Source organism: Stegodyphus dumicola, chromosome 1, assembly GCF_044657685.1.
Source record: "Stegodyphus dumicola isolate Sdum_Otavi_A_Nest chromosome 1, ASM4465768v1".
Lineage (NCBI taxonomy): Eukaryota > Metazoa > Arthropoda > Arachnida > Araneae > Eresidae > Stegodyphus > Stegodyphus dumicola.
The window spans coordinates 185555899-185567939 of record NC_140768.1 but is presented as its reverse complement, the minus strand read 5'-3'; the positions used below and the strand labels follow the sequence as shown (position 1 = coordinate 185567939).

Sequence of the window (12041 nt, the reverse complement as noted above, 5' to 3'; positions counted from 1 at the left end):
TTATATAATTAGGCAGATAGCCCTAGTGTCTTTTGCCATAATTAAATACACCACACACCATTTTTATATAATTTCCATTGTATATAATGTAAAACTGGCTTTGAACCAGGTCATTGAAAAGAAAGGAACACAACAATACCCTTCATTTAGGCAATGTTAGTACTAAAAATGTGGGATTATGATACAGTCAAAAGTCGTTAATTCGGACACCCATAATCCGGAATGATCTATAATCCGGACCTCAAAGCTACAAACTTTCTGCGCATGCGTCTCGTTGACACATGCGCATAGGCGTTTACGCATGCGTGTAAGACCTTTATGGCTGAGAATATGCATGTGCGCATGCGCATAATACTTTTACGCATGCGCGTTTAATGTATAATGGATGGTATTAGCTAAAAGTATCTATTTCAGTTAATGTTGCAGATTGCGTTGTTCCTTAATCTTCGAATTGGATCCAGCTTATTATTTTTTGCAGACTGTTAGAGCAATTTTATAAAAGTAAGCTTGAACTTTCAATTATGTCAAATAGAATTTCCGATGCTGGAGCTCCCAAAGGATCTACAAAGCGAAAGTATGTTTTGATGTCCATCAAACAAAAAGTGGAATTGCTGCAAAAAATGGATAAAGGCATATCCTTTGTTTCTCTAACCATTCCGAAATCTGTTATTATCACATAAAACGAAGCAACTTAAACAACTCACATTGAAAGAAATGTTTAATAAAATAAACAAATAAATATTAAGTTTTTTTTTTTTTTTTTTTTCTTTGTAAATTTTGATACCCTTTAAGATCATAACTGTTCTTTATTTCATAAATTACGGTTTCATATTTTTAATTTTATAATTTCTGCATGCCATCTTGTCAGATTTAAACTGATGACCTATAATCCGGAATCGCCGAAGTCCCGACGAGTCCGGATTAACGACTTTTGACTGTATTAATATCAGTGATACTATTAGAGAAACATCTAGTGTTACTCATAGCTGTTCAAAGAAAAAGTACTTTTTCAACTATGAGAAGAGTTATTTGGAATTTGGATTTACTTCTTAGTGCAATGAGAGTGAACCAAACCTCAGCACACCATACGTTACAAAGTACTTGCAAATGAATGCATATAATCCACAAAGTTTAAACTGCACTTAGGGATAAAATATTCAAGTGAAGAAGTAAACCTGCCAATTTTTTCTTACAACGTGTTGAAAACTAAATCAAGAAATCAGATTTGTTTCAAATAAAGGTTCTGCAATGAAAAAGGTCTTAAAGCTTCCCATATTTTGAGTCTTCATGTCACAAAGAACGGGACACCCTAATTCTATAAATGAGACCTTAACACTTCTACTTGCAAGATATAGTTCAAACAAAGTTGGGTGAAAAATTATTGAAGGATATTGATTAAATGGTTACAGCCGAAAACATCGCGGACGTAAACGTCACAGCGAAAACAACGCAAGGCGAAAACGTCGTGCTACAAAACATCGTGGGAGAAAACATCGCAGTTCTAAAACATCGTGGTACAAAACATTGTCATCGAAAATAAAGTGGTTAAAAAACTTCGCAGTTTGGAAACATCATCGTTGAAAATATCGTGGTAAAAAATAAAGTATCTACAAATCATCACATGATGATAACATCGCAGACATGCTTTTTTTAGGCTTTAATAACTGTAAATAGATATTCCCATAATAATTTGAGAGCACAAGATGTAAAGAATAATAATTTTTACTTTCACATTTTTTGATTAACTAATAAATTTTTGCTGAAAAAGTAAGAAGGAAACATAAGCATAGAAAATTAAATGCAACATATACATTATACTTTTTATGAAAAATTACCAGTAAAAACTTTATAAAATTATTTATTAATGGTCTTTGTTAGTTAACTATGTCGGTTTAAAATTCTATTAAGTGCTATAAGTTGCATTAATTTTCTATGCTTAAGTTTCCTTCTTATTTCCTCAGCAAAAATTAGTTAATATAAAATATGAAAACAATTTATCCTACTTTCTATTTTGCGCTCCCAAATTGTTATGGGAATATCTATTTACAGTTATTAAAGTCTGAAAAAAGCATGTCTGTGATGTTATCGTCACGCGATGATTTGTAGATACTTTATTTTTTACCACGATATTTTTAAACTGCAAAGTTTTTGAACCGCTTTATTTTCGACGACGATGTTTTGTACCACGATGTTTTAGAACTGCGATGTTTTCTCTTTACGATGTTTTCTCCCACGATGTTTTTGCCTTGCGTTGTTTTCTCTGCGACGTTTTCATCCGCAATGTTTTTGCCGCGATGTTATCGGCGGACACCGATTAAATACAACTCTCATACAATACAGTTAAATGCTAAATCAGTGATATGGCTGAAAATGCATATGACATTTATTTAATTTTTTTAATAAGATAAAAATTATTCTAATAGCTTTGAATTATTAAAAATAAATAAAAATTTTATTCTATAAATTTAATTACCTGCCAATAAGAAATTAAATTAATTTTAGTTGCATTTTAAGAATATAAGCATACTCATAGTAACATATGCTAAAAAAACTGATTTTGAAGGCGACAAGAATAACGTAGTCTGCAGAACATTCTAATATACAAAATCAAAAAATGTTTGAGAAACGCTGTCTTATATTTTTAACCTGCAAAGAAAAAACTTCATTAAAAACATTTAATGTTAAAACAAAGAACATTTTCCAAATATATGACAGTACCTTTGGAAATGACAGTGTAGCAACCAAAATACAGCAATTTTTCCCAATGTCCAGAGATAAATTAATGTTATCCCCTTCAACTAAACCACCACCAAATATAATTGGATATAGCCACTGACAACAACCATCAGTCACAGATGATGGAAAAATTATTTTCAACTAAAATAAGAGAATAAAATTTTACAGCACAGTATTAAAAACTATAAAAACTTTGTTTTATACAATTGTCGATTTTAACAGATGGCTATTATAAGAATATTGATTTTAGAATGAAAATATTTTGGTTATCATTACATTCAAGACTTTACATGCATAGATATATAATGAAGAGAAGAAATGATTATACACAGATTATGATATAAATATCTTTGTTTTACCAAAAACAAAATAAAATGTAAAATTAGCAATTTTGTAATTTTGGCCCACAGGGACCCAATATCATTTTTTTAATATTTTTCATTTGTAACATCAATATACATTTACCCCCACTTGAAATAGAACCTAGACTTGCTGGCAATGACATAGTAGTATGTGATCTACCACTTTTAGTTAGTTAGTTATTTTTTGGAGGCTACTATAGCTGGTTGTTTCTCACTAATTTTTCTTATTTTACAGCACTTTCAAGTATGAAAGCTATTACATTTTTTATTTTATGAAGCTACAGTGATTTGGAAGACTACACAAATGCTTCCATGGTGTGTCACAAAAGCATAGTTAAGATCTGTTAATAAAAGTGATGACTAGTTTTTTTTTTTTTTTTTTTTTTGCCATGCTGTATGACATTCATAAAGTGTATGGTTGAATGAGTCATAAAAATGCCATTGTAAGGGCACTCCTGCTTTTGTTTAGTAAAACTAAAAGGAATTAAAATTTAATAGGTTATTAATAAACTAATTAATGAAAAATAATTATTTTTAAAACTAATTAATCAAATTATTTTCACTTATGTATTCTTAATTATTTATATTTCTTTTCATATTTAAACGTAATGTTTTAATGTCACCATGTAAAAAAAAGTAGCTAACTAAAAGCTGTAGATCACATTGTAATGTTCCCCTTCTCTGAAAACACTTGGTCACCCACCCTAAAGAACCCTTCACCAACCAGGGGGAAGTAAGAAAGAGTTTGAGATGTGGAAGAGAAAAGAGCGGATGCTGGTTTGCGCACTCTGCTGTAATGAAACGTATTTGAAAGTTTTTCTAAAATGTAATCTGTACATTTGTATATATAAGTAAATATTTAATGTAGAACAGGTCTTGTTTATTTGATGGAGATACGACTATGGTACAACTGGTGGCAGCAGCGGTGGGATTTTTAAAAGGCCCACTAGTCAAACAAAGAAGTGATGCTTGAATTCGACACAGTTGAGTAGAATCATCCTGATTCTATGAGGTTTGCACTTTTGAACGAATCATCCTGATTCAGTGAAGTTTTGACAGCACCCTCATGATTCTGTGCAGTTTAAAAATCAGCTCCAGTTCTGATGTTGATCTACATAAATTGACGGAACCAAAATCATCCTGATTTTCACGTCATATGAATCATACTGATTCTGGTTTCTTCGTTTGATCTAAGTCATATTTTAGAGAATCGTTACGGTTCTGCACAACGAGTTTTCTTCATCAAAAATCATCCTGATTTTTGTGTTGTTGTAATCATACCAATTCCAGTTTCTTTGTTTGATCTAAGTGATATTTCAGAGAACCGCCACAATTCTGCACAACAAGTGATTTTTATGTTCTCGGAATCATACCGATTCCAGTTCTCTTTTCGTGGTTATATTCTGAGTATACTATTTTCGAAGAACTATTCTCCAAACTAGCAGCTTAGAAGATCAGTTGGAACCTCGCCATGTAGATCAGTTACGAGATCTTCTAAGAACCTCTCCAAAGAGCTGGGAATAACGGAATTAGTAGTGCATGACATTGAATTAATAAGCGACAAACCAGTTAGATCGAGACGCTATAAAGCATCCCTAAGGCAAACGGAAATTTTGAAAATGGAGATTCAGAGGATGCTAGATTTGCACATAATCGAGGTAGGGGAATTGGACTACATTTCGCCAATGATTATATAGTGAGTATACTCAATTCTTGTTATGTTAAAAATCAGATCATTTACGATGTTTGTAAAATCACTGTGCATTAGCGGTTGCTACTAATAATGATAATCTCAGTAGCATTGTATTTTTTATTAGTGTGTGATAATTCTAAGTACAAAAATTGAGTGTGGCACAAAGCTCAATGACTTTCTTGGGAAATTAGTTTAAAATTAGTTTATTTTTCTTGGGAAATTACTTTTAGTTAAAATGGCTTTCTTGGGAAAAGGAAAAAAGATTGACTTATACAACCTAGCAATAGAATTAGGGAAGGAGGCTACAATGAGTCTAAAGATAGTAAAGCTAAAATCTCTGATTCAAAAAAGTGCAGCGTATGACGAGAGTGTTTTCAAGGGAAGAGTAAATGATAGGTTGGAGGAGGAGAGACTTCGAGAAAAAGAGAGAGAGGAGATACTTAGAGAACAAGAGACAGAGGATTGCCGGGCTAGGGAGATAAGACAATTTGAGTTAGAACGGCTAAGGATCAAGGCAATGGGTAGATCGTCACCTGCGGTATTGGAAAATTCAAGGTCAAGTAATAAGCTGTTTCATCGTGAGACACAAAAAAATTATTCAAAAATTTGATTCGGATAGTGGGGCTATTAGTTTGTATCTGACAATGCTTAGAGACAAGCAAAGAGGTTTGATATCAAGGAGAGCGACTGGGTAGCTTATTTGTTAGTACTATTGCCCATGGAAATCGTTCAACTTATATCTAAAGAACCTGAAGAAAAGGCTTGTGATTACATATACGTAAAGGCTTTGCTCTTAAAAAGATTCAAACTGAGCCCCAAAAAATTCCATCTTAAATTTATTCAAACAACAATTCAACAAAGATCAGGTAAAACATGAAGGGATTTGAGTTTTGCTCTGAGAAATTATTTAGATGGATGGTTAAGCGGTCTAGAGATAAACAATTTCGAGAAACTAAAGGATTTGATGGTTACCGATCCAATGAAACGTCAAGTCGGCAGTGAAGTCAAGGAACATCTCTTGGACGACTGGGTAAAAGTTACTTTGGCAGCTAAGTTGGCAGATATGTTAGATGACTACGAAGATGTCAGAGGAATTCGGAAGAAACCAGCCCATCTGGGGTATCAAGACCGAAGGAAGAATGATAGGAATTTAACTGATCCTAAAGATAAAAAAAGGAATGATGAGAAAACAAAAATGTTTTGTCTCGGACAGAACAAACGAAGACCAGCTGAAACAAAGCATTTAAAAAAAGAGAGGCTTCTAAGTGTTTCGAATGTGGCTCAGAAAATTACCTTAGGCCCCAGTGCCCAAAACTCATAAAGGATAAATCACTAGCCATTGTAAACAACATATACAGTCAAAAGTCGTTAATTCGGACCTCAAAGCTAAAAACTTTCTGCGCATGTGCCGTGATGACACATCCGCATAGACGTTTACGCAAGCACGTAAGACCTTTACGACTGCGCAAGTGCAGAATATGTTTTTGCGTGCGCGTTTAATGTATAACGGACGGTATAAGCTAAAATTATCTAATTATCTATTTCAGTTAATGTTGATGATCGCGTTGTTCCCTAATCTTCGAATTGGATGCGGCTTATTATTTTTTGCAGACTGCAAGAGCAATTTTATAAAAGTAAACTTGAGCTTTCGATTATGTCAAATAGAATTTCCGATGCTGGAGCTCCCAAAGGATCTACAAAACGAAAGTGTGTTTCGATGTCCGTCAAACAAAAAGTGGAATTGCTGTAAAAAATGGATAAAGACATGAAGAAGGTGATGGAGAGGTTAGTGAAAACGAAAAAATTTCGATTGACAAGTTAGTCGGTATTCTCGGCACAGCAATTACAGGACTTGGACAGCAGAACTTTGTAACTGAACAAGAAATTATGTCTGTTTATAGAATTAAAGAGAAAGTATTATCACATAAAACGAAGCAACTTAAACAACTTACATTGAAAGAAATGTTTAATAAAGTAAACAAATAAATATTAAGCTTTTTTTTTTTTTGTAAATTTTGATACCCTTTAGATCATAATTGTTCTTTATTTCATAAATTACGGTTTCATATTTTTAATTTTAGAATTTCTGCATGCCATCTTACGAGATTTAAACTGATGATCTATAATCCGGAATCGAAGTCCCGACGAGTCCGGATTAATGACTTTTTACTGTACAAATATAAAAGCACAGAAGAATTGTTGTCTCCATTTATCACAGACGCATGAGTAAATGGTCATCCTATAAAAGTTCTGCGGGACATCGGAGCAAGTCTCGATTTGGTGAGTCGTAACAATATCACTCCGGAAATGTTTATGGGAGAAACAGTATGGGTGAGAATTCCTTTGGATATGGAAGCGAAATGTCTATCATTAGCATGCGTAGAGCTTGAGATGAATGAAATTGGGCTCATCCAAACTCAAGCCACAATCATTGGAGAGGATTTAGACAGAGGTATGTATATTCTGGGAAATCAAACCGCAGGAAGATTGAAATCACTAGTTCCAAATTCCATAAACGCCGTAGAAACGCAGGCTATAGCCCAAAAGAAAAGTCAAACCTCACAGGAAGTGGTGGATCGGGTTTTGAGAAAAGCGACTTTTTGGGAAAATGGGGTCAGTTAGTCTCAAACTTCAATCTTTGACCCTACCATGGGAACGGAGAATTTGCTACCGCAAGCAGAGAGCAGCGGGGAAGAAATTGCTCTAATAAAGACTGACCGAAGGATATTTAGTGACTCCCAGAAAAGGTGTGAAACGTTAAAAGCAATATATGACTCTATTAGGTGAAGAAATGGAAATCAATCATCGAAACATACCTACCGTATTGAGAACAATCTTTTGTTTCGAGTTCAAAGAGATTGTTATGGAAATGAGAAAAAAAATGCTGATAGAGCCGATAGTATTTCTGAAAAAGATCCAAGCATTATGCCCCAAAGGAACTTTGGCTCATTTGGGGGTTACAAAATCAAAGAATAGACTTTTACAGTATTTTTTTTTTTTTTTTTTTTTTTATTGGCCTGGTTGTTATAAGGAAATTAAAGGTTACATTCGTTCCTGTGACAAATGTCAACGCGTCGGGAGACCAAATAAAAGGAAGAAAGCCCCTCTGAAACTAGTACCCGTCATTGAAGAAATTTTTTCTAAATTAAACATTGATGCAGTAGCCCCCTGTCGGTCAGTTCAATGGGAAAATGGTACCTAATAACAGCCATATGCTTGTCATCTAAATACCCTGAATTCCAGTACGTGATGAGAGTTCAGTTTCTGTGATGGATGCCCTGGTTAATATTTTTAGTCGTATGGGTTTTCCGAAAGAAATGCAATGTGATCTCAGAATGTCTTTCGTAAGTGCACTTACTATGAAATTTTTCAACAGGTTTGGGATTACGGTTAGTCATAGTTCGGTTAGCCACCCTGAATCGAATCTGATCAACCGTTTCCATAGAACAATCAAACGGCTCTTATGAGCTCTATGTCTGGAGGCAGGAATGGAATGAGGAAAAAAACCTTCCCTCGGCATTGTTTGCTTTAAGAACTGTAACCCATGAAAACACCGGGTTTTCATCTGCCGAATTAGTGCATGGTAGGAATTTAAGGACACCCGAAATCTTATTACTTGAGCATTGGACGGAGAAACAGAGTGAAGAAAATCCAGTAACTGAATATGTTTTCTAATTGATCAATAAATTAAAATCGTGTCAGGAGATCGCAGTGCAAAGAATGGAAGAACTGCAAATTAAACGTAAGCTATGGTATGACAAAAACGCCATGAAGCGTGAATTCAAAAAAGGGGATTTAGTGTCGGTTTTCGCTACATCGAAACCGAATAAGCTGGCAGCCCAGTGGTTGGGGCTGGGAGTTATTGAAAGCAAAATATTGGATACGAATTACATTGTAAAAATGTCTGGAAAGAAGTCTCATATTTATCATGTAAATATGTTAAAACCCTATTATAAAAGACCTGAAGAAATCAATGCCTTATCATCTGAAAGTAAGACTGAAGAAGGTGTGGATCAAGAGGTAGATTTTCCGTATCTAGATCTAAATCCTAACATTTGCGATTTCAAAGACATCATCCAATCTAGCAGCTTAGATCAGTTGGAACCTCGCCATGTAGATCAGTTATGAGATTTTCTAAGAACTTCTCCAAAGAGCTGGGAATAATGGAATTAGTAGTGCATGACATTGAATTAATAAGCGACAAACCAGTTAGATCGAGACGCTATAAAGCATCCCTAAGGCAAACGGAAATTTTGAAAATGGAGATTCAGAGGATGCTAGATTTGCACATAATCGAGGTAGGGGAATTGGACTACATTTCGCCAATGATTCTAGTGGAGGTGCCCTGGAAAGACCCGAGACCGTGTATAGTTTACCGGCGCCTAAATAAAGTAATACGCATTGTTCTTCCCCCTGCCAAATATAGAGGAAAGAGTGGAGCTTGTTTCATCTGCCAGGTATATAACAATTCTAGATTTCGCAAAGGGATACTGGCAAATTCCTCTAAGTCCAAGGACCCAAAGGTTGGCTGCTTTTGTCACGACATTTGGGACACTGTGTATGCCATTTGGGTTGAAAAACACATACTTTTTCAGTAAATTGATGGCTGAGTTATTAAAAGGGTGTGAAGGCTTTGCTGTCCTGTATTTGGACAATGTTGCTAGTTTTTCCAATACTTGGGAACATTTTATGAAGCATTTAAATTGCGTTTTGGGGAAAATAACTGTGGCAAAGTTGACCATTAAGCCATCAAAATGTAGTTTTGCTTCAAACCATGCAATGTATCTGGGGCACATCGTAGGACAGGGAATCAGACGATCGGCTGAGGCAAAGATTAAAGCGGTAGCTGAATATCCCACTACGACAACAAAAACTCAAATAAGGGCATTTTTAGGTTTGGCAGGTTATTACAGCAGTATATTTCCCTGTTTTTGGTTATAGCTTCTCCACTCACGAATGCCTTAAAAGGGAAAGCAAAGGGGGAAATTCTTTGGACAAAGGAATGCGAAGACGCATTTATTCAGTTGAAGGAAAAATTAACGAAGGAACCTGTGCTACATGCACCAGATTTTAATAGAGAGTTTATGGTGCAAACCAATGCTTCCAATTTAGGGATGGGAGTATTATTAACACAAATGGATGAGAACAACACAGAACATCCCATCTTGTACTTAAGCAAGAAGTTTTCAGTGACGAAAGCTAAGTACAATACAACTGAAAAAGAATGTGCATGTATAATTTTTGCTGTAAAAAAACTGCATTATTATTTGGACTGTCCAAATGCAGCTAATGCGGTGAGCTTTAGTCCTGCAGCCATATAATATCCAAGTTATTCATCGAGCTGGGAAGAGCCATAAAAATGCTGACAGTCTAAGCAGGTCTGCAACTTAAAAAAAAAAAAAAAAAAAAAAAAAACCTTAGCTTTGACTTGTATTTATCTCTGTATTCTTTTGTAAATTTTATGTATTTTAATTGTGTCACTGGCCTTGATGTAATATCACGATACTTCTATGTGATCTTTTCTTATGTATGTATGTAACTCACTAACTCTTTACCTCAGTCAAATATACTTAAACATTTTGATGAGCAAAATGTTTCTTCGAAGGGGGAAGGAACTGTAATGTTCCCATTCTTTGAAAAACACTTGGTCACCTGCCCTAAAAGAAAGGGCAGAGAACCCTCTTCTCGCCTCTGCCGGAAGAGGGGAGTGGACTTTACCCCCTGGTCGCTGGTGGGAGTAAGAAAGAGTTTGAGATGTGGAAGAGAAAAGAGTGGACGCTGGTTTGCACGCTCTACTGTAATGAAAATGTATTTGAAAGTTTTTCTAAAATGTAATCTGTACATAGTTGTATATATAAGTAAATATTTAGCCTAGAACAGGTGTTGTTCGTTTGACAGAGATACGACTATGGTACAACATACTACATCATTAGTATTTTATCTTTTTATGTAATGATTCCCTTCTATCACACGATGCTAAAAGTTCTAATCTGACTTTAGCTACACTCTTCCTTTATTTTTTAGCTTGTATTACAAAGGCAAAAATATCCATACATCCAGCTCATTTGCACTGAACCTCTGTTGGACAATTATCCATATTTGTCGGTTTTAACCAGTTTGCAACATTGAGCATGATAAACTTTGTTAATAACGAAGTAATCTCTATATCCAAAAACATGTTGCTTTCAGAACAAAATGATAAATACCTCTTCTATTTCTCAATTAACAATTATTAATGTCTTTCTAAATAAATAAGCTATTAGTCTTGCACTGGAATATGATGAGCATTGACAACTTAGTCTTTTTTTTTTTTTTTTCCAGAAATAAGCTCCTTTAATTATTGCCCTCAAATGGATACTAAAACTGATTATAATAAAGCTTGCTTGTAATTTTATAGAGCTAAATTTTAATAAAAGCTTTCAAGGTGACTTATGCTTGAAAGAAAAAAGGGAGCAAGTTCATTTAAATCTTATAAACTATATCTATACATTTTGCTGTACAAGTTCCTTCTTGTATACAGATCTCATCTCGCATCTAATAGAGCAACTTATATGCAAGAGTTATTTTAAAGTCAGATACAGAACAGACAAGGTTTTTCAGTGGGGTTGTTGTGGATGGAAGGAATTTTAAAGAGGTCTGTGGTGATCAAGGAATCAATGGTTCAACAAACATCAGTTATTGCCTGGAATAATCAAGATCTCACTTATTAGGATAAACATATAAATAAAACTGAAAATTAATTGTTTAAGTCATCCAAGAGCACAGCTGGATTGACCATTAAGTAAAATAAGTGCATGTAGTACATCAAGGAAAATGAATTTCCCAAATGATGATGCAGCTAAACCAAACCTGAGAGAGAAGAAAAAGTATGCGAGGACATCAAAAATCTTACGTGTTTAGGACCTATACAAGTTTTAATCTAACTCTGTCTGTCAGAAACATCCTAAAATAAAAGTTGTCACTGAACCAACATTATTGACTTTTAGTGGTTAGGGAAGTCAACTGAGATAACGAAGGGCCCGAGTTCGAATCCTGGAGAAGACATGGATGTAAATTGTCTTTTCCCTCATAGGAGATTACGGGTAAAGTGCAAAATCGCCCAGTTATTTGTTTGGCGCTTTTTAAAAGAGTAAGAAGAATTGGATTTTTGTCAAGTTTCTTTGACTTTTTAAGTGAAAATAGGTCGATGTGTACATGGATACCGAGTATGGGCAATTCTTAAAAATGCACCAAGCAGTGGGTGATTCTGC

General features: G+C 34.6%; 1 protein-coding gene across 1 annotated transcript in view; it reads right to left on the bottom strand.

The window, feature by feature from the left end:
- LOC118200244 (uncharacterized) overlaps positions 1-12041 on the bottom strand; it is a 47876-nt gene that overhangs the window by 34845 nt on the left and 990 nt on the right. The window contains exon 2 of the mRNA XM_035372183.2: positions 2719-2877. Within this exon, the coding sequence (XP_035228074.1) occupies positions 2719-2877 (159 nt within the window). The remainder of the gene's footprint in view (positions 1-2718; positions 2878-12041) is intronic.